The following is a 23,455-nucleotide window of genomic DNA, read 5'->3' as shown; positions in this document are numbered from 1 at the left end:
TTAGGATGAATTGATGTTATTGGGATTGTCCAAGGTACATATGAAAGTAGGAATCCATAGGTTGGTGGTGGTAGTTACTGGTGCAGCACCTTCAACACATTCTGTCAATGGGAAACATTGCTGCCTTATCCTGATGGTTATGATTCTGCTTTTGTCATATAAAAACTAATTAAACGTTCCCAAAAGATAATTTTCTTTAGTGGTCTTTTAAGCTTGGCCAGTTTTGTTTAAAAAAACGACAGTTCTCAAGTATTATCCATTTGTGGTCAGTCTGCTTCCTCAGCTATTCTAAAGCTATTCATTGGCAAATAACTACATTAATTGGTTTTTTTATTATTACACTTGGTTTTCTTTTTAATCCTTTTGCTACCATGAAATAGATGAATATCATATGATCCTTAAATGACTGTTCTGCACCCTTTAAGCTAATACTGAATTGTACAAAAGAGTTAAATGTGCTTTTAAATCCACAACATATCTTTATCAAAAGTTCAAGAATATTTTTATAAGGAGACACTACTGAATATATCAAATAAATATATGGATCAAAGAATGAGAATCTCCAATAATGCTCCATCAATAACTTCATCTTCTCAAAAATGTTAAAATGGTATCAAGAGATTTGAAATTAAAGCTGATTCATCCAAAAATTGTATTTAGAGTGTATTGGACTCCCCAAAGAATTTACTGGAAAGGATGGACATTGGAAATGTAAAAAATGAGTTCATTAACCCATATGGAATGCTCCTGTGGATTCTTGACACTTTTCTGGAATAATATTTTAATGAATATGATTTATGTGGAAATCTTTAAATGTTAAATATGTTAATGTGATATTGAATTATATACCAAGTAATATAATTATATAAATAGAATCTTATATAGACAGAATCTCTGTCTGTGAGGAATTATGGTTGTGCCATGCATGGTGAAGGTGGCTAAAAGAATGATATTGAGAATTGAAAAGTGTTGTATTCCAGATATTAAGGATTGGCTTTTGGAAATGTGTAACGTATCCTGGAAAAGGCAATATTTTCTGCTAATCAAAGGATGAAGCAATGTTCTTTGGCATAGATTTTATGGTATTTTACAATAATATTTTGTATGTGATTATAATATAGTATTATATTGTATTTTTCATAAACCAGTGACTGTGAGTTTAATATATAAGGTAGAATTCTTTTATTTGCTTGCTTGTTTCCTTTTCCTTTTCTTTTTTCTTGTCTTTTACTATTTTTATTTTTGTGTACTGTTTAGTTTAATTTTATTATTGTTGGGTATCTTGGTACTTTGCTTATATTCTACATTTCAATAAAGAATTTTAAAAAACATAAAAGGGAAAAAAAGGTTAGGGCTTGGTTAATGTTGGAACCAATTGAATCAGTCCAGCAAGTATTACGTGACTGCTGTATTGCTGTAACAAATAGAATTTAACCCTGCATTGCAGTTCCATTGATTTTAGAGGGGGCTTAATCCTTACTATATCTTGCTGAATGGTCCACAGTATTGAAGATACTTGCTTTGCGTGGCCTAATATTGAGAGCATATTGTGAAATATGGTTCAGAGTTGCAAACTGTTATGCTCCACCTCCACCTTGCTTTGGCAGTAATCTCCTGGGTTTTGTGTAGACCTTAAAGACTCTGAACTCTCCTGGCAATTGGTTAACAACTGTGTTCATCTTGCCCAGGAATTAGATAATTATCTAGCCTTATCTCCAACGTCTGGATTTGTCTAGAATCAATCTGTACTTCTAACATAACTGTGTTGGCTTTTCTGTTAGCTATGCGAAAGGCTGAATGTACCCTGTTTCTGACAGGACTTTATTTATTTATTTATTGGAGTATTCTGAACCCTGACTGTTTCTGACAGGATGTATTTATTTTCTTACTTATTGAAATATTCTGAATTTTTGAGCCGAAAGCAATAATTTAGGTATCTGCTTTATAAATATTCAGATTGAAAATGAGGTTTTAAATTAGCTTAAAAGCACATTTAATAATGGATTTAAAATATTTTAAGATAACATTCTTATACTTCAGGTAATGACTCTTTTCACATATATAAATCTCAGTATTATACTATTGTACAAGTCACAGGCAACTTGTACTATTTTGATAGAGTAGAACAATCAATTCAGGCTGGCTGTTCAGAGCATATTTAAGGCAAGAGCCCTACAATTAATCGCAGTAGTCAACCTAGTTTATTGCAGAATGGTGCATCTGAATAATAGATTATAGAAAATGGAATTTTTGAGAATCCATTCCCCTATATTATTCATGGTAGTTGTAAAAATTTAAAATTAGTGTTCTGAGTCCCCCTTCCTTGGTTGGAGGATAAGGCACAAACTGTCCCTTAATATTCTCTAGCCACTGTATTTTCATTTGCAATAAATTGTAAAATTAGTCTTTAGAATATAAGGCAGATCATGTTTATGTACAGCAGAAGTGATCTTGCAATTCCCATACAGGTAGTCCTCAACTTACGACCACAATAGGGACTGGAAAATTTGCTGTTAAGTGGTATGATTGTTAAGTGAGGCACCGTGTTACCGCACTTAATTTTATGACATTTTTTGCGGCATTCAGCGAATTGTGCAGTCATTAAGTGAATTGTGCGGTTCCCCATTGATTTTGCTTGTTGGGAGCTGGCTGGGAAGGTGGCAAATGGGGATCATATGTCCCCAGGACGCTGCAACTGCTGTAAATACAAGCCAGTTCCCAAGCACCCGAATTTTGATCATGTGACTGCAGGGACTCTGTGACAGTCGTAAGTGTGAGGACTGGTCATAAGTAACTTTTTTCAGCGCTGTCGTAACTTCCAGCAGTCGCTAAACGAATGGTTGTAAGTTGAGGACTACCTGTATTCATGCTCTAGCCTTAAGCATTAGGTCTTTCTGGCACTGTCTCTTAAAGTAGTGCTCTGGACTATGTATCTGATAGGTGGCAGATAAAATGGGTGTGCCTGTGTGTATGTGTAATTTTGCCCCCTTCTCCCAAACAGTGCTCTTTGTTTTGGTCATGTCTTAAGTTAGGTAATTCTTTGAATCTTCCACTATAGTTTCATTGCATGTGACTTGTTTATATTCATGTAATCTATATGATACTGAAACCAAGAGCGGGGAATAGCCAAATTAAAGGTGTTCAAGAAAATACTGAAAAGGATCCAATCTCTGTCTCTGTCTGACATGCATTTGAATTACAAACCATATATTAGTTCTCTAAAATACATCACTGTATCCAGTGCTAGTGGACTCAGTTTAAGATACTCTGCCATCTGATAAGGGAATGAGTTCCTTTGAACCCACTGACTCTAGCTTAAATAGTGAATTCTCTGCAGCTCATGATCTTATTTTTAGTCCCCAAGCAACCTCAGGAGAAAAAGGTATTATAGAATCAACCTAGAATCAGGCAGAGGGGTAGAATGACAAATCCTGTGAACTGGGTAGTTTATTTGCAAATTCATTTCAGATTAGTAGCATAATCCTTCCTAAACTGCATAACTGTCCCAATGCTGCCTGCCCCTATGGTCCTGGCTAATTATAAGGGCCCCCATAGTTCCTCTATGAAACATGTAGATTAACCTTTGGGCCAACTAATAGCTTACTGAGACTAATTTGGCCTATAGGGCGTGATGTGAATGTTACCCTGGAAATTCCTCCCACTGTGGCCCGTCACCTCCCATTACTTTTTTCCAGGAAGCTGCCCTGGTCAATTTTAGCCTATCTTGAAGTTGGCAGACACTTGACCCACTTTGGTGGGTCACTGCTGCTGTTGACCATTAAGGTCTCTTCAGTAGGTCAACCATACCAACTATTAGTCTGCCGCTGGCCTCTTTAAGGGCCTTGGCCACTGAACCACTTAATAGCATAGTACCTCTTCAATGGCCGCCTCTGTTCAGCCGCTTGCCTTCCCCACCAAATCTGACAGTGAACCTCTTCCTGGCCTTGACATTGCCACAATTTCAAATGGTGTACTTTCAGGCAAGTTCAGCTGTGCTGCTGTTTTCCCTCTGGATCTTCAGGTTTCAGCTCCAGCTCTGTTCCACTCTTCACCTTAAAGGAACACTTTCAATTTTGTCTTCAGGCTCTAACAGCATATCACTCAATTCAGCTTGTTTTCCTGATTTCAGCAGTATGTGGGGCTGTTGACAAATAATGGGGAAATGAATGGCTGGAGGGCATTCCTTTCTTTACATCATGCAGGTCCACCCTTCTACAAAATGCTAGATGTACTATGATTTTTATTAGTATAGAAGTTGTTTTGGATGAGAAAAATTGAGTATAGAAGTGTACACAAAATAGAAAATGTGTTTCATTTTGAAAATGCATTTTGTTTTGGACATAGTAAACAATACATTCTGCCAATCTTTTTTGGATTGGCTGCGGATTGGCAGAAATAAATCCTGAAATGTTTTTGTTGTTCCAGGTTTCAACCGAAACAAAACCTGCAGGAATCGTAGGCTGATTTTATGGGGTGAGTAGGGAAAGGCTGGTGCACATTAAGCCATCTCTCCTCTCAGCAGGTCACAGCATAGCACATCTCATTGGACCCCTATCCCCCTATCTTCCCAGTGTCTGTCTTTCCTTCCTTGTCTCACCTGAGCTGTTGACTCTATTCCAGCATGGCATATCCCACCAGCCTGCCCTCCCCCCACATTTTCCAGCACTTTCCCTTCCTCTGTCTCCTCACAACCATGTCCTTGGCTTTTCACCACTCTTATTTAAAATCAGCAGTAACTAGTCCATAGGATAAATCCCAAAGCTTGGGTGAAGAGATGCATTTCAAAGAGCTACCAAAGCTGAGCTTCTAATAACTGAAGCTTGTCCAGATACAAGGAGTTCCATAGCCAGAGTCTTACAACTGCTGAAGAGGACTTTTTGTGGTTAGTTGCCATCTTATATTGTCCATCAGAGGTGTCACAAGGATTATTTTAAAAATACATAAATGTATTTACTAAAATAGGAAATATAAATGCAACCTTGTACAAAATTAATAGATTCCCTTTCCTATTGCATTGCGGAGTCCTGTAATTTCAGGGATAAAAAACAATGGTTCCTTGCTCCCTAGCTCATGGAAGTAAGCTGAGAAAAGCTGGCATCTCCAGCCCAACAATTCTTTGGGGGGAGGGGTGCTGACTTTTCCACTACCCTCCCTCTCCCTTTCCATCTAAGCTGCATGATTTTGTTTCTTCTATCTGCAAGCTATAAGTACACATCAGCCCTTTGATACGGTGCTATCCAGTAAAAGCAGTTCATACATTCATCTGTGATGGGCATAAAATTATATGGAATTAAACTGAAATTGACAGAATTCTTGAAAACGCTTGCAGTGAATGAAGGAAAAAATTATAGAAAAAATAGGTGATTATTCAGCTGAGCTCCTGAGTGAAGCTGGTGAATGAAGGTGATTGTCTGTACTTCATTCATTAAAACACAGCTGTATGACTGTCAAAAGCTACAGACTGAGATCTTACTGACTTGCTGGCTAGTATGGTTACCTCCGTTTTTTCACATTTTGTTTTTGAGTTAAATAGCAGAATCCTTAAGACAGAAGTCTTAATAGTGGCATTTCTAAGTGGTTGAAACTAACTACAGTCTCCATTATGCTTTCTTGAGAATAGGTTTATTGAACTCATTGGTTCCAAGTAGATTGATATAGGTTTATGATTTTAGATATATAACATGAGCTTTGCTGGATCCACCCTGTGGTTATTCTTCTGTGACAAGGCTCTTGTTTCTAGCAGTGACCAACAAAACTCGGGTTGCTGGAAACAATTATCTCCCACTGTTTAGTGGTATTTAGAGTTATATTTATTCTAAATAAGGAGTTTTCAGCATGTTTTCATGGCAGATAGTTAATAATACATTTATCTTTGATTATCTTGTCCTTCTCTTTTCAAAGCTATCTAAGTGGTTATTGTTACTTTTTATGTCAGTTATTCTTGACTAAAAGTGTATTGCTATTCAATATTTCTAAGCCTTGCTTCATCTTTGCAGATAACCAGACCAGAATACAATGCCTGTGGCTAAACAAGTCATACCCAAGTAAGAAAAGTTATCTTGGAAGAAAAAGAAAAGAGAAGATTGTTTATGTGACTGATGTGCCACAATGGTGAGAAACTATTATATGGTAAAAGGGATTTACTAAAATAAACAAGCTTACATTTTAACAGATGGTATATTCTCGGCCTGTTTAACAGTTCTTTTTCAAAGACAAATGAGAAGATTTCAGAGAAGCATCTTCCACTGACACTAAACACTTCCATTTCGATACATTTTTAAAAGACATCTAGGAATTTAGTTAATACCACAGGAACAGTCTGTGTTGCAGTACCAACTTTGCATGTCCCCCCAGTTCCCCTCTTTTTTCAGGGGAGGCATAGACACCACCTCAGCAATTCCAAAATCAGAACACTAAATGGCATCACTGTTTTTTTTAGAACAGGAACCCTCTCCTATGTTTAATACACCCATTTTCTTAAAAAACAAAAAAGCAATCCCCAACACCAAAAAGTCCTTCCAGGTGTCTGAGAAATTAAGGGTTTTTTTGTTTTGTTTGTGTGTGTTTAAGAGTGATCCTGGGCTGTAAAGAGAAAAAAGTTACTCTATTATCTTTGATGCAAAAGTTGAGTATTAATATTTCTGATTTCTGGGGCTATACGCATTTCAAAAATGATACTGAAAAAGTGATTTGGATCTTCTTCAAGCACAGCACATCATGAGCCTGAAGGAAGATGTGACTACATTAAGAACGTCATTAAAGTTGCATTGATTTAATTATTCTGCTCATTAATACAGTTGCATCTTTTTAAGACTCGCACAGAAGCTTGGAAAAAAATAACGCTTGTGTGTGTATTGAATACCAGAGACCAGTTAATGTTGATGTGAAATCCAAAGCATTTCTTCAGTATAATTTCCTTAGTGTACATAGTCCTATTAATTTCTCTGTTCTGTAGAGGTGTGTTGAAATATTAACATAATTTCCTTGGTAAGTAAATTTATTCTGATTTTAAGCTCAGAGTTATAAAATTCTAAACTGACACATTGGTTGGGTTCACGCATCACACTAATTAGCCATAATGGGGGTGGAGGTTTCTTGTGGGGGGGAATTATGTGATATATGAGCCCTCTCATTATGACTTTGATTTATGTGCCAAAGAAAGCAAAACGTGGCTTAAAATCCTGGTTTAGGGTTATTTATGAATGCAACTCTGGAAATGCTATATGTTTAAAGGCTATAAAGTTTTCTAGGAAGCACTGTGTTACATTCCTTCCACCAGCAGAGGTTTTTTTTTCTATTGAGAGTGTGTATTATGGTACAGGGCCAGGCACATGGTTCATTAGTGGATGTATCTTTAACTGTCATGGAGCTGTATCTAAGTCTGACCAGTTATTTTCCTCCTTTTGGAGTCTCAACCTTGCTTCCCGAATGTCTGTCTAGTTTCATCAATCACTTAAAAATAAATCAAGCGCTGAAATCCTCTTCCTTAATATGTGACATGGGAGCTAATCTGGCAGTTTTTTTTAATGGTTTATTGAATGTAGTGGTTAAGCCAAGAAAAGATTTTGCCCTTACATCAGCAGATGCAACATTGCCATCTGTTAACAAGGAAAGCTAGCCACCACACTCAGAGCCATGTGATCCATGTCTGGGGAGGTAGACTCGGGAAGTTTAAAAACAGGTGCTTGTGTTTCACCATGCTAGTCCCTACTAGATAGGGAAGGTAGCTCTGAGACTCCAACTGCTGCTTATAGAAAACAACAGAGAGTTAGCTTTAGAAAGGATATATGGGTTTCAAGCTTTTAACCATCAAAACCAGAACAGAGGAGAGGGCGGAGCTGGCGTCGCGGCGATACGGCGGGCGATCCTGGGCTCCCAGGATCGCAGCTGATATCTCCTCCCCCGGACGGTCCCGACGGACCTAAGCCGTCCCGTAGAGATGGCGAATGCAAAGGGCGCGTCCCGCGGATCTCAGGGACGCCGCAAGTCCCAGATCGATCCCAGGAGAAGCTCTTGAAGCCGACGGAGGAGAGGCAGCCAAAAATGGCTGCGAAAGCCGGGACAGCTCCAAAGGAAGATGGAAGAGAGGGGTGTCAACTGGGTGAGATGGACTTTTACTATGCAACTATGCTTAGAGAACACCTTAAGTAACTTAAAGAGATTTTTAAAAGTGAAGAAAAGTGGATTAAGCGGCGAGATTGAGCCCTATTAAAAAAAAAGAAGGGGGAGAAAATTTTTCTTTTTAACTTTCCCTTTTTAGTGGAATTGATAAGATGTTTTTCTTTTTAAAAAAAAAAAATTTTAACTGGATTGGCTTTCTCTTTTTAATATTCAATAACTCTTTATTTTAAGCCTTTTTTTTTTTTACTAAGATTTCTTTATTGTTATAAGAAATTTATATTTTTTTTTTGACTTTGAAATGGGGAAAGTGGAGTTAAGAGAAAGTAAATGAAAGAAAGTTGCACTGCCATCTAGAGGCTCGATTTAGTGCTTTCTTTTTTCATTGTGACGCACGCTCAAGGACTCTGTGCTTTCTAAAAAGATAGTGGGATGTGCATGTTTATACAGGTGCCATCCGTAACTATAAACAAGAAAGTGAGTTGAAAGCGATTTTGAAAATATTAAGATGGAAAGTTTGAGCTAGTCACAAGAGCCTTGATTAGTGGCAGTAGTTCTTTTTTCTGCTAGAAGCTCTGCTTTGCTCTCTATTCCCCCCCCAGATGGATTTTCCTTTTTTTTTTAAAGAGGCTTAGCCTTTCCCTTCTTTTCCTTTTCTTTTTATTTTTCTTTTTTTTTTTTTCTCCTTTTGCTTCTTTTTTTCTCTTATTTTTGGCAAGAACAAAGATAAAGAATCCTTTGACTCAATGAAGGTTTATCAAGATAACAGACTATACGAGAAACACAATGCAGAAAAAGATCTTTAAACTATTGAGGATGACTATAAAAAATTGGAAGAAGAGCTGCAGAAATTCTCAAAAAAAAAAAAAAGAAAAAGAAAAAAAGACATTAAAGCTAAAATGGACTTAATTAAATATAAACCGGGATCATTGGAAAAGGAAGAAATAGTACAAGAAATTAGAAACATTAAACAGAATTATTGTGAGGCCTATAATCTGAGAATTAAAAGGGTTAATTAACTGATAAATGAAGAGAGACAGATTTGTTCTTGGCACTGAGGGTGAGAAAAAGATTATACAAGATCATAATGGAAAATTGTACTAAGAGAATGCACAAAAAGAAGAAGTAAAACAATATTGAAAGAAACTACTGGAGATGTTTAAAGAAAAAATTAGGGGAATACAACAATGATGGAACTGATAGAAGCTTCCAAAAGCAGAATGTTCAAAAGGACATTTATTATTGCTTTCTCTTATCCAATAATATAGAAAAAGGAATGAACAGTTAGATATCTTGGCATATTGAATGAAAAGGGTGAACTCAAAATTATGCAAGCGCTAGAATAAAGTATAAATCTGAGATATATAGTTAAAAATTGTATAACATGTAGTGAAGAATCTGGTTAGAACTGTAACTTGGTTAGAACTGTAATTGATACTGTAACTGATATTGGTTAGAACTGTAACTCTTAAGAATTGGAAAAATTAAAAAGTACCTATGCAGGAGGAAGTTATTGAAAATTATGGAATGTGCAGAGATGAGTTAAACTGAGATTTGAAACTAGAGTAAGAAGATAAGTAATTTTATTTGACACGGGATTTGCTTTTATTAATGATCAGATGAGAAAATATAGTAATCTAATAGATTAGGAAATTTTATAATAGAAATTTGATATTAATTATTATATATATACACATATAATAGATAGATGGAAATGTATTACTAATCCTATTGAAAGTTAAAATTTTTTGTAATATATGATTTTATAGATTAGCTATGAATGATTAATAATTGTTAATTGATAAGTATACAAGTATATTTTGAATAGATGATATGAGAATTTAAGATTATGAAAGGGGCACCAACGAGTTTAACTGGTTGACACACGGTATAAAATGGAAGATGCTTTTTTATGCCTTTTTATGTTTTTGTTTGTTCATGTTTGTTTTGTGTTTGTTGTAAAAATAAAAAAAAAAAACATTAAAAAAAAAAAAAACCAGAACAGAGCGTCAGAGCTTCTCAGGCTAGTATTTACTCCAGCTGACCTGTTGGGCGCTTCCTGTTAAAACACACTACCCTTTTTCTTTTTCCTTCAGGAGCTCTTATGGATCAATTCTATAGCAAAGCTATGTACGTGCCACTTGTGGCATTGATCTGGCAAATCCAAATGTGAGACTGTGGTGTTCCTTACCAGATTACAGGTTCCTTGCCGGGTCTTATGTCAGAGAACCCCTTCCTTCAGAACAGGTGCCAGAGCAAATCTGAGAACCTTTTAGAAATTCTGCTGTTTGTATCTAACAAGTGAAGTTGATTTGTCTGGGATTAAATTTCACTAAGGTAAAAAATAAGATATAGGTAACTGCCTGGTTTACTCATCACACTAAGCTGTAATAGGCGGTTTCTTTTTAGCTTGATGTGCTATGTAAATCCAGCTGTTGTAGTTAGAGCGTAGCATGGTATATGAACCTGGGTATTGTGGTCTGTGTAGTCCAGTATTGTTCACACTGACTGGCAATCAGTCTAAGAGTATCAAGCTGGAGGGTATTTTAACCTTACCTAAAATGTTGGAGTTTGTTATAGGAGCTGCACTCAAGTAACATTTTAATGGGAGCCTTCATTATATACTTAGAGTCAGGTCCAGAAATATTGGGACATCGACACAATTCTAACATCTTTGGCTCTATACACCACCACAATGGATTTGGAATGAAACAAACACAATGTGCGTTAACTGCAGACTGTCAGCTTTAATTTGAGGGTATGTACATCCAACTCAGGTGAATGGTGTAGGAATTACAACAGTTTGCATATGTGGCTCCCACTTGGTAAGGGACCAAAAGTAATGGGACAGAATAACAATCATACATCAAACTTTCCCTTTTTAATACTTGGTTGCAAATCCGTTGCAGTCAATCACAGCCTGAAGTCTGGAATGCATAGACATCACTAGACTCTGGGTTTCATCCCTGGTGATGCTCTGCCAGGCCTCTACTGCAACTGTCTTCAGTTCCTGCTTGTTCTTGGGGGATTTTCCCTTCAGTTTTGTCTTCAGCAAGTGAAATGCATGCTCAATGGGATTCAGGTCAGGTGATTGACTTGGCCATTGCATAACATTCCACTTCTGTCCCTTCAAAAACTCTTTGGTTGCTTTTGCAGTATGCTTTGGGTCATTGTCCATCTGTACTGTGAAGCGCCGTCCAATGAGTTCTGCAGCATTTGGCTGAATGTGAGCAGATAATATTGCCCGAAACACTGCAGAATTCATCCTGCTGCTTTTGTCAGCAGTCACATCATCAATAAATACAAGAGAACCACTTCCATTGGCAGCCATACATGCCCACGCCATGACACTACCACCACCATGCTTCACTGATGAGGTGGTATGCTTAGGATCATGAGCAGTTCCTTTCCTTCTCCATACTCTTCTCTTCCCATCACTCTGGTACAAGTTGATCTTGGTCTCATCTGTCCATAGGATGTTGTTCCAGAACTGTGAAGGCTTTTTTAGATGTCGTTTAGCAAACTCTAATCTGGCCTTTCTGTTTTTGAGGCTCACCAATGGTTTACATCTTGTGGTGAACCCTCTGTATTCACTCTGGTGAAGTCTTTTTTTGATTGTTGACTTTGACACACATACACCTACCTCCTGGAGAGTGTTCTTGATCTGGCCAACTGTTGTGAAGGATGTTTTCTTCATCAGGGAACAAATTCTTCGGTCATCCACCACAGTTGTTTTCCATTGTCTCCCGGGTCTTTTGGTGTTGCTGAGCTCACCGGTGCGTTCCTTCTTTTTGAGAATGTTCCAAACAGTTGTTTTGGCCATGCCTAATGTTCTTGCTATCTCTCTGATGGGTTTGTTTTGTTTCTTCAGCCTAATGATGGCTTGTTTCACTGATAGTGACAGCTCTTTGTATCTCATCTTGAGAGTTGACAGCAACCAATTCCACATGCAAATAGCACACTTGAAATGAACTCTGGGCCTTTTATCTGCACATTGTAATTGGGGTACTGAGGGGATATCACACACCTGGCCATGGAACAGCTGAGAAGCCAATTGTCCCATTACTTTTGGTCCCTTACCAAGTGGGAGACACATATGCAAACTGTTGTAATTCCTACACCGTTCACCTGAGTTGGATGTACATACCCTCAAATTAAAGCTGACAGTCTGCAGTTAAGGCACATTGTGTTTGTTTCATTCCAAATCCATTGTGGTGGTGTATAGAGCCAAAGATGTTAGAATTGTGTCGATGTCCCAATATTTCTGGACCTGACTGTAGATCTTTTCTCTGAAGTCTGTAAGCTTAGTCCAGAAAAAGGGAATCTGTGTCCTTATAATTTCAGTCAGGGCAATCCAGAATGTGGTGCCTGGAAGCAAGATTCACTTAAGGACCAGAGCCTCTTATTTTTTATTTTTTTATTTTTATTATTTTTTTGCTTTTCTTCCTCTTTAATTTTATTTTATAAACAACTGGATTTCTCCTTTGCTTCTATTTACTTTTGTGAACAGCTTTCCCCTTTGCATATATTGCTTCCCACCCACCCCTTTTTTTGTGCTAATCTCCATTCTTGTTCTCCTTACCTCTCCTACATCCTCTTCTCTGTCCCAGAACAGCTGATTGAGCGTGGATATGGGAAGTGTGTGTTGGTTCCTCCCTCTATCCTTTACTGCTTCCCTGTTCATATCTACAAACTGTATGGTAGTTTTTCTAATTTTCATTGGAGAGACCTGGAAAAATGAGAGAAGAGCTGGATTCTGTAGGGAGGCACTGCTCTGAAGCAGATACTGTCACATTACTGATCCCTGGTGGTTGGATCATCTCACTGCAAGAGACACAGGGCACTTAAGAAATGTCATTTTTGGTATGTTCAACTTGGGAGAATTATAAAATAAATCTGTTCTATCAGAACCCATTTCTCTTCTGTCCTGGGCAGGAGAGTAGTGGAATTGGCAAATGGTAGATCACTGTGCTCAGTGGAAGGGTGCCTGATTCCTGTTTTAACAATTGTTAACAATACAAGAAGTCTGTTCATTTTCTCAGCAGATGCAGTCTGTCATGTTTATCTGACCAAAATGTCTTAAGGGTTCTGAGAATCTGCTCCATCAATTCATGCAAGGTGCCAAAATGAATGCTTAAGCAGGGTGTTTTCCTTTTGTTTCTCACCAGGAAGGTGACATGGAAGCAGAAGCAGTTGAAGCTATTGGTGAAGAATCTGAAACTTTCATTAAAGGCAAAGAACGGAAGACATATCAGAGACGTCGGGAAGGTGGGCAGGAGGAGGATGCTTGCCCGATGCCACCCAACCAAGCAGATGGGACTGAAGTAGTACAGGATGTCAATACTGGTGTTCAGATGGTCATGATGGAGCAGCTTGATCCAACGCTGCTTCAGATGAAGACAGAAGTCATGGAAGGTGCAGTGCAACAAGAAGCTGAAGCCACTGTGGATGACACACAAATAATAACCCTGCAGGTTGTGAACATGGAAGAGCAGCCCATCAACCTGGGTGAACTCCAGCTTGTCCAAGTGCCCGTCCCAGTGTCTGTACCTGTTGCTACCACTTCTGTAGAAGAACTTCAGGGGGCCTATGAAAATGAGGTCTCTAAGGGTGGCCTCCAGGAGGGGGAGCCCATGATCTGTCACACTCTCCCTTTGCCAGAAGGCTTCCAGGTAGTAAAGGTTGGGGCAAATGGTGAGGTGGAGACATTGGAGCAAGGGGAACTTCAGCCTCAGGAGGATCCTAACTGGCAGAAAGACCCAGACTATCAACCCCCCACCAAAAAGACAAAGAAAACCAAAAAAAGCAAACTCCGTTACACTGAGGAGGGAAAGGATGTGGATGTGTCTGTATATGATTTTGAAGAGGAGCAACAGGAGGGCTTGCTTTCAGATGTCAATGCAGAGAAGGTGGTGGGCAACATGAAACCCCCAAAGCCAACAAAAATTAAAAAGAAAGGTACGTTGGGCAGTCAATTTAGGGACTGGGTGGGCGTACACACATCTGCGGCAAAGGGTTTATTTGATTTAAAAACCCAGCCAGGTTCAAAAAGACAAGTCTGTCTTTCTTGATAACGACTAAAGTTTTCCCTTGGTTCGCTCAGATGTACTACACATTTACCTCTTTAATTGGGCATATTGTCTGTTGGAAATGGAAATAGGTGGGAGAATAATGGGCAGCAGGTTCTGCCTCAGAGCAATGAGTGTTTCTTTCTGAATAGGGGTGAAGAAGACATTCCAGTGTGAACTGTGCAGTTATACGTGCCCCCGGCGTTCAAACTTGGATCGTCACATGAAAAGCCACACGGATGAGAGGCCACACAAGTGCCACCTTTGTGGCAGAGCCTTCCGGACAGTCACACTGCTGAGGAATCACCTCAATACTCACACAGGTACTGTGTAAGGGGATGCTATCATGCCACATATAAATGGCTTATTGGGACCCATACCTTAAAACATACTTCACATGTTAGAATACAAACATTACATGTAAAGTAACCTCCTTTTTAAAGAAAACAGTGCAATTGAGAGCTGCATGTTCTTGTAGTCTCAGTCAAATGAAGCCATTGCCTGTTTGAATTTTCTTTTATCTCTGTAATCCATCAGGTACTCGTCCTCACAAGTGTCCTGACTGTGACATGGCCTTTGTGACAAGTGGAGAGTTGGTTCGGCATCGCCGCTATAAACATACCCATGAGAAGCCATTCAAGTGTTCCATGTGTGACTACGCCAGCGTGGAGGTGCATTTCATATCTAGTTTTCTATCACTGCTGTTCTTGTAGCTATGACAGCCTGTTTTCCTATTTAGTGTTTTGTTTGAAGCTTTGAAAGAGTTGGCCTTATAGTTAACGTTTGTTTCTGGATTTTATTGTGTACAGTGTGGGTTAAGGCAGCCTGCTGGTGCAAATGTCAGGCTCTTCTGCCATCTTTCAGTTGTATTGTGGCTGAAAAATATTAATTATAAATTGGAACTTCATTGCTGCCTCTTTCTGTTTAGAAATTGGTTGCCCATCTACCCTTAAGTCTAATTTTAACTTCACTAGGAAACCATTTATGGATTATAATTTTGCCACATCCAGAGTTGGGGTTTCTCGTAACACAAGGTCTTAAAGCACTAGATTTTGTTTGATTAGTCATAAAATCAAGGACGAACTGTCTCAGATTAGTTATAAATTCTTGTTAACTCTTATTATTTTAAATTACTCCTTTTATTCTTGCATTCAAGAGAGCTCATCTTTATTAAGTATCTCACTGAACAACTATTTTAAATGTTTCAGAAATTGTACTGAGCAGTAGAAATGCAGCAGATCTACTTGTCATGTATACTGAATTACACTCTATTACCAAACTGTACCTGTATAAATTCATTTCCCTCACAAAGAAAAGAACAGGTTACCTCTCTGAAATGATCTCTTGGGTGCCGTTAAAAGGAGTTACAGGATCTTCTTACAACTGAACTTTTCAAAATGAAAATTGTCATATAAAAGTTGAGAGATAAGATAGGCAGTTTGAGAAGGGAGAAAGAGTTTCTTTACAAGCCCTTGACTATTTTCGGTTGACTTACTGAGGCTGGTTGTGAGCAAAATTGCTGAGTTCTCAAAATGTGTTTCAACTACCAAAAAAGAAATGTATTTTTCAAAGGCAGCTATCTACAGACGAGCTCATAATTCTAGATGGTGTGGTGGGCTTTGGACTTCAGTAGATTTATTTTTATGCCACTGCTTCTCCATATTGAAAATGTTGTGAGGTAAGCAGCAACCAGTGGCAGATTAAAATGACTCATAAAATTTAAAACTCATAGTAAAAATATTTTTTTAAATGTAAAAGATTTAAACAAGCACATTCACACTGAACTTTCAAGCAGGAGGGCTTGGATAAAGATCTAATAGTTATACTTGGTGCCTCTTGAATTCTTGGATCAGAGGGAAGACATGACGTTTCACGGGATGGGTGTTCCAAAGAGAAAGGCCTGGATTCCCCACAATCTCAAGGCCAGAAGCCAAATGTGAGGATGACTCTTTAAAGAAGCAGGCCTTAAATCTCAAGACTCAGTTTTAGAGTGCATTATACAGTATTAATAATTTGGGCTTTTGAATAGTCTCAGGTAATCTCTTGCCCATTTCCTATCATTGCAGGGCGTAAAGTGCTCCTCCTTCCTCAGATCATCATATTCTAAAAGAATCCTTTTTTCAGATATGGCCCATTATTTGATACCTAGGAACTATTTTTTTAATATTTCAAGAATACCCCTTTGGATCCCAAAGAGTAAGCAAGCACCTTGCTGCTCAAAGGGGGAAAGTTATTGTTTTTTTTTTAAAATGCCGTTGGACTGGCATATAAGCCACTCTCAAGATACTAGAATTTGTTTTTGTGTCAAAAGACCTTTTTGTCTTACAGTTCCAGAAGTGCAGAGGATTAACAAAAAAAAAAAAGAATTCCTCTTAGCTGTTATAGTGATCGGCGCATTGCTAATCTCACCGCAGTATTCTTGGGTTTCAGGTTAGCAAATTGAAACGCCACATTCGTTCTCATACTGGGGAACGTCCATTCCAGTGCAGTTTGTGCAGCTATGCCAGCAGAGACACTTACAAACTGAAGAGGCACATGAGGACCCATTCTGGTATGGATTACACCTTGGTAAAGGTGGCACAGGGCAGCGTGTGCAGGAAGCACTCTCTCTATAGCTTGTGTATGATTTCTTGATTGTCCTAGGAGGAGCAGCAGTCATTTTAACATTTCAGAGGTTTTGGTTAAAAACTACTAATGATAAATGAGGCTGCTCAGCACTAAAAGAAATGGGGAGGCCTTTTCAACTTGTTTTCATCTTTGTTCCTGGTATTTCAACCCCTTCTAAAGCATGTTGCAACTTCTAAGGAGCACTGAAAATGGAGCACTGAAAATTCCCTTACAGCAGTTATATGGGTGATAGAAAATGTTTGCAATTTAATTAGATTTTGACAGCGTTCCCACAACATGTTAAGACAGAATTGGTTTTCCTTCCTTCCTTCTTTCCTTTCATCCATCCATCCATCCATTCTTATTTGTTACAATAGCTAATTGTTTTGGGTAGTAAAGCACGTGTTTTTGGCTTACTGATTGCAATTATGGCATATTTATTTATATATATATATGTATATATATATATATTTCAGATTTGTCGCTGCCCCTCTCACTGTGGAGTGACTCTGGGTGGTTTACAGTAAAAATAGAATAAACATTAATTAAAATAGATAAAAATTAATTAAAATATGCTAAAAACAAACTTCCTTTATAATACTTCCAAGAGGCAGATGTTAATAGCATGATCTATGAAATGTATAGATTTTGTTTGTTTATGGATTCCTATTTTATTCCTAATTTGTGCCCTGCCCAGCTCTCTAACCCAGCCTTTCTCAACTGGGATTCTGCAAGAGATTGTGATTGGGGAAAAATCATTTTTTTAACTTCACATGCTGTGCAGTGCTATCGCTCACAGTGGTGAGAATTTTTACATGCTGTGATTCAGATTACTGATCATGGTAATGTACCATGGGATGTAGATATAATAATTTTTATGCAGGGGCTCCCAGAGATCTGAAAAATATTTCAAGGGTTCCTCCAGGGTAAAAAGGTTGAGAAAGGCTATAACCAACTGAAATAAATGCAAGAGTATCTAAAAAGGAGGGGAAACAAGAATTGGTCAGGAAACTGCATACAAACGGTACACATATTGTTTGTCAGAAAAAGACACTGTTTTGATTTTGTCTTATATAAACGAACTGGATTTAAACCATATCTCCAAGCTCACATTCTCCATCCCATAATCCACAACGCCATTGCCACAACTGGGCCTGTTGAGCTAACAGTTTCTCTCCCTGGTTCCAAAAGGTGAGAAGCCCTACGAGTGTTACATTTGCCATGCTCGCTTCACCCAGAGTGGGACAATGAAGATGCACATCCTGCAGAAGCACACGGAAAACGTGGCTAAGTTCCACTGCCCCCACTGTGACACAGTGATTGCACGAAAGAGCGACTTAGGTGAGTGTTGCGTGCATTGAGGCTCCTATGAAAAAGGACGAAGTATGTTTCTCAGAGAGCTCTGAGTGAAATTAGTCGGAACAGGTGGCATTCTTCCAATGACCCAGAGAAGAACCCGAAGGGACAGCAGAGACCTGCTGCTAAGCTCAGTAGAGCCAGAGACTCAACAACCGTGTGAGCTGTTGGGAGGTAAAGTGGGATATAAATGCAATTCTTTGTTTTCCTTTCACTTAGTCATGAAAGATGCAGATTTGCCCATGTAAGCGAAAGCTTAAAATATAAGAAGTCAGATGTGCTGCTATCTGTATCACTTTTTAGTTCCATGTTGGCTTGTTAATTTACCTTGCGCTTTGTGTTAAGTGTACGGGTCTTTGTGGGCAGCAACGCTTTCCCTTTTTAATCCCTTTTCTGTCCTGCTGAAGGCTAGGGCAAAAGCGCATGCCCATGGTGTCTTGAGATCCTGGCATTTTAAAATGTTTGTCTTAGCATCATCAAGCAGGAACTTGGTGGCTCAGCTACAGAAGAAGTTTGTACTCCTCAGTGTACTCCCTGTGTTATGATTTAAAGATGAAGGATTCCACATGACGATCTCTTTCCAGGTGTCCATTTGCGGAAGCAGCATTCCTACATCGAGCAGGGCAAAAAGTGTCGTTACTGTGACGCCGTGTTCCATGAGCGATATGCACTCATCCAGCACCAGAAGTCTCACAAAAATGAGAAGCGCTTCAAATGTGACCAGTGCGACTATGCGTGCCGACAGGTAAGGAAGTACCCCCAAGAGAACTGGGATTTTCTAGATCTGTTAAATTACAAGTCTCGGGCTATCCATGGGTAATTATGCCCCTTTTCCCACTGATCACATGCCCTCTGATTCCTTCCAGGAACGGCACATGATCATGCACAAGCGAACCCACACTGGAGAAAAGCCTTATGCCTGTAGCCATTGCGACAAAACCTTCCGCCAGAAGCAGCTGCTTGATATGCACTTCAAGCGCTACCATGATCCAAACTTTGTTCCAGCTGCCTTTGTCTGCTCTAAGTGTGGCAAAACGTTCACACGCCGTGTAAGTGTTCAGAGCACGTGGGAGGTTAAGGGGAAACGAGTGTTGCAAGGAGCCCTGAGTGAGGTACCAAGAAATAAGAGAAGGAATTGGACGATGCCTTACCCCAGCGGGTTACCAAGACGCTCCGTGTTATGTTTCTGGCAAACTCAACCAGAGCTGCAAACCCTGCTGTGGATATTATCTGGCCTGCATTTGCCACTCTTAAAACTGGGAACTGTTAGAGGGCTGCAAAACTTTAATGCAAGGATAGGAAAAAAAATGTGGTCTGGGCTGTTACACCTGCCAACTTCTTTCTTATGGATCTCAGGGCCCAAAACTGGGAATTTTTTTCCCCATTTTTGGGAGTCAATGTTGAAGAGCAAAATGAGTGCCTTAAGCCTTACATATGCTTGGGACATCCATTTTTTCCATTAAAGTTTCCGAAATCCTCTCCCAAGTGGGCTCACCCATTTTTACAGTGTGGCCTTGACATGCCACTCAGCATGCCAGAAGCGAGCCAGCAGAAGTTGCACAGTCCTGCTTTAATACATGCTGCTGCCTTCTGTTTTCTCTGTTGGGCCTTTTTTGTCTCTGGCCTCAGAAGCTATGTGACCCGGGTCTTCATTCGCACATAATGTGTTATATGTTCTTGCAAACTCAAGGAGTCTGCTCAGAGGTCAGGTTATATCAAACTTGATTCTTTGTTGCTGGCACTTCCAAGTGCAAGTAACCAAGCTGGCAATTAATGCAGCTGCTTTAGAAACTGGGAGGCTGTGAGTTCTAGTCCTGCCTTAGGCATGGAAGCCAGCTGAGTGACCTTGGGTCAGTCGCTGTCTCTCAGTCCTAGGAAGAAAGTAATGACAAACCACTTCTGAAAGTCCTGCCAGGAAAACTGCAGGGACTTGTCCAGGCAGTTGCCAGGAGTCAAGACTGACCTGAAGGCAATTTCCTTTTTTAATTAATTTCCTGATACACTGGGAGAAGAGAGGTTATTTAGGTGCCTCTCATTGGATGCAGCCAACATCTAATACTTGCCTGCCTTTCTTTAACCAGAACACAATGGCCAGACATGCAGATAACTGTTTAGGCCCTGATGGGGTTGAAGGAGAGAATGGAGGGGAACCCAAGAAGGGGAAACGTGGCCGGAAGAGAAAGATGCGCTCCAAAAAAGAGGACTCTTCTGACAGTGGTAAGAAATAGAGAACATTTATTTGGGATGTCCTAAACTTCTGATGGATTCACATACACTGTCAGCTGTTGCACGTAGTGCAAAACGGTAACTTTCCAGTAGCCACTTCAGCTGTTCCAGTTTCTGAGCAATAGTGAAAAACATTGATAGAATCTTTTGGTACAAGACTGAGGGCGGGAGACATTCCTTCTTTTAAGAAAGCCACTGGTGTAGCTGAAGTTCTTCAGGGAAAATATTTATTTTCAGTATTATTTTCTACCTTTCCATTCCATTGAAAAGGTCTCATGATAATGGATGTCATTCATTTAAAAACATTTACAAAGTAAAACTAAACACAATCATGGTGTGTGCACACTTGAACACAAACATATTTACATATGCACACAGTCATCACTTTTTCAATTGAGATGAAGGTTTGCAAACAGCAAACTAATTTTCACCACAGTGAGGTTCCTAGCAGTGGCATTTTGGCTTCATCTTGTTGCACACCCACCTTTTGAACGCTACGCTTATTTCTGGTAGAAACTTTAACATGACAGCCTTGCCGAAGGAGAACATTTTTATGCAATTCACATTTTGCTTTCTATATTGCTCATGGCCTTGATTTTGTTTGTTTTGCTCATATTAAAGAGGAAAACGCTGAACCAGAGTTGGATGAGAATGAGGAGGAGGAAGAAACAGCAGTTGAAGTTGAGGCTGAACCCGAAGTGGAGCCTGTGGTCCCAGCCCCTCCGCCTGCTAAGAAGCGAAGAGGACGTCCGCCGGGCAAAGCCAATCAAGCCAAACAGCCCCAACGTAAGTTACCATTTTTCTACAAATGGCTGCCAGACCCAGTCTTACGAGTAAAGGTGAAAATTAGGAGGTGAGATGAGGAACTTGAAGGGTCTTCAGGCATACTGGTGATGCCTGGTAACTACTCTTAGACCAGATCGTGCAAGCGACATCAGTGTGAGGCCAACTCATGCTGAGTTTGGGGCCTGCGTAATCCCCAGCTCTGGCAGAAGTTCCAAGAAGGTTTTGCTGTAGACAGACATCAAGTTATCATGAGTGGTAACAGGCCAACTGCAAGCCCTAATTTACACCCGCTGGCTTGTGGTTCAGTTTTACTTACTGTACTTAACATTAACCATGGTTTAGAGTTCAGATATAGCACCATCATAAGCTGTGATTAATCTAAAACAGCAGAAGCATTTAATCTCATGAGCAGTGCAGTAGGACAGGAGGGCTGGATTCTGGTCACCAGCGTAACACTGAACTGCGGTGTCATATCATATGTGAACCAGGCCGTGGATTCAAAACAGACTTTTGGCTCATTGAAAAGAAGGCAGTTTCCTTTAGTAGTTGTGAAATTGCCTAATAAGGGGCAAACCGAGTCAGTGATTCTCCTTGTCTCCAGGCAGGGTCTGATTTCTCCTCTTTTTTTGTCCGTTAGCTACAGCAATCATTCAGGTGAAAGACCAGAGCACTGGTGCAATTGAAAACATTATTGTGGAAGTCAAGAAGAAGCCCGAAGCAGAGACTGTAGGGGCCGCTACAGGAACTCAGCCAGCAGCAGTGGAAGCACCCAATGGAGACCTCACCCCAGAGATGATTCTTAGCATGATGGACCGGTGATGGAGGAAGGGTTATGCTCTAACTGAACTGGCCTGGGCTCTTTTGAAGTGGCTCAATCCCTTTTATTTTATTTTATTTTATTTTCCTTTTTACCTTACTTTTGGCTTTGGGAAATGCATCATTTTTAGACCATTTTACCAAACAACCTGGGAAACAAAACTTCAAATGATGTTAGGATGTGATTTGCCTAGAACATTCTCTCTTCTCTTACTCTGTCTCTCTCTCTGTCTCTGTCTCTGTCTCTCTCTTTCTCTCTCTCTCTCTCTCTCTCTTTCTCTCTCTCTCTCTCTCTCGCTGTTTAATGTTAGCCTAACCGGATCATGGAAGATGGGGTGATTTTTTTGTTCTGGTTGGTTTTTTAGTTCCCCAGGGGTGTCTTGCAAGTCACTCAATCCAGTTAGCTGTTAGTGCCAGGCCATGGTTGGCCTTCACAGTCTGGACCCTGCCCAGACTGCTCTGGAGCTGTCCATGTGTTTCTTGAAGCCCCCTGGCCTCATTCATTTCCTCTGCCTAGAGATTTTTAATTGTAAATTCAGACTCAGGAGGGCTGTAAAACTTATACCGCATTTTAGTTTTGCTTTTTCTTACCCCACCCCACCCCAGCTCCATGTCAACACTGTAGGTTCAGCATGCTCCACCCAGTCTCTCCCAGATGCTTTGCTATCTGCAGGGCGTCTCTGTAATGATCAAGCTTGTAAATAACTTTTTTTTTTTTTTACATTTTAATCTTTTTTCCGTTTAAGAGTTTTTGGGGTGGGATGGGGATTATAGTTTAAAAGGAAAACCCTATCATTTTTAACTATTGCAACTAGAAATTATGCAGGAATTGGTACAGAATTAAATACGGGAACCTATCAAGTGAGTGGGAGAGTCCTACCTGAAATAAAGATGGTAGAAACCCATCCCCCAGCTCAGTTTCTAAATACATGAACTTGGTCTCAAAGCGTGTCACTTAAACACCCTTTTGAGTTTCAAGTTGTCATAACTGTTTTCTTTGCTCGCTCTCTCTCTCTCTCTCTTTTTTTTGGTGTGTGTGTGTTTATGAATTCTGTGTTAAAAGCCAAGGTGTTAATTTGTAATAGGGCTTCCCAGCCCATGAAACCTAGGGCAGGAAATTTTACTAGGTCAGTGATCATAAAATTTGGGGTTTAATTAAAATTAAAAATAATGTGAAATTAAAAAGGATGCCTGTATATCAAACCATCACATGTTAAAATGCGTAAGCTTTTTATAGAGCCTCAGTCTTGCTGATTTCAAAAAGAACTTTTGTTCTATGTATCGCTTTTAAGAGAGCTATCAGGTTAGCTATCCAATTCTAGGTTGATGCATTTTTGTACTTAGCTGTACTGTGTGATATTTTTCATTATTTTAGGAAACCAACATGAAATAAAACATCATAAAATACATAATGGGGTTTGGACTCTGGGAAGGAGAATATACTGCTGTACAGCTAATAAATAATAATGATTATCCTC

At 39.4% G+C, this 23,455-nt stretch overlaps 2 protein-coding genes across 3 annotated transcripts in view; one reads left to right on the top strand and one right to left on the bottom strand.

Annotated features, from left to right (window-relative positions):
• Positions 1-3,868, bottom strand: part of LOC148216484 (uncharacterized) — a 13,125-nt gene extending 9,257 nt beyond the window's left edge. Inside the window, exon 1 of the mRNA XM_088136382.1 lies at positions 3,808-3,868. Coding sequence (XP_087992508.1) covers positions 3,808-3,868 — 61 coding nt within the window. The remainder of the gene's footprint in view (positions 1-3,807) is intronic.
• Positions 1-23,455, top strand: part of CTCF (CCCTC-binding factor) — a 26,041-nt gene extending 2,586 nt beyond the window's left edge. For both annotated transcript variants that reach the window (XM_088136036.1, XM_088136037.1), the window contains exons 2-13: positions 4,426-4,473; positions 5,997-6,111; positions 13,287-14,076; positions 14,339-14,509; positions 14,724-14,857; positions 16,617-16,737; positions 17,985-18,134; positions 18,734-18,894; positions 19,016-19,198; positions 20,231-20,366; positions 20,997-21,161; positions 21,799-23,455. In XM_088136036.1, coding sequence (XP_087992162.1) covers positions 6,109-6,111; positions 13,287-14,076; positions 14,339-14,509; positions 14,724-14,857; positions 16,617-16,737; positions 17,985-18,134; positions 18,734-18,894; positions 19,016-19,198; positions 20,231-20,366; positions 20,997-21,161; positions 21,799-21,980 — 2,196 coding nt within the window. In that variant the 5' untranslated portion in view covers positions 4,426-4,473; positions 5,997-6,108 and the 3' untranslated portion in view covers positions 21,981-23,455. The remainder of the gene's footprint in view (positions 1-4,425; positions 4,474-5,996; positions 6,112-13,286; positions 14,077-14,338; positions 14,510-14,723; positions 14,858-16,616; positions 16,738-17,984; positions 18,135-18,733; positions 18,895-19,015; positions 19,199-20,230; positions 20,367-20,996; positions 21,162-21,798) is intronic.

The sequence above is a fragment of the Python bivittatus genome, unplaced genomic scaffold (genome assembly GCF_059951505.1).
Source record: "Python bivittatus isolate LINGU-HERP-01145 unplaced genomic scaffold, Pbiv_v1 ctg000190_np1212, whole genome shotgun sequence".
In the NCBI taxonomy this organism is placed as follows: domain Eukaryota; kingdom Metazoa; phylum Chordata; class Lepidosauria; order Squamata; family Pythonidae; genus Python; species Python bivittatus.
This window is presented reverse-complemented; position numbering and strand designations above follow the sequence as displayed.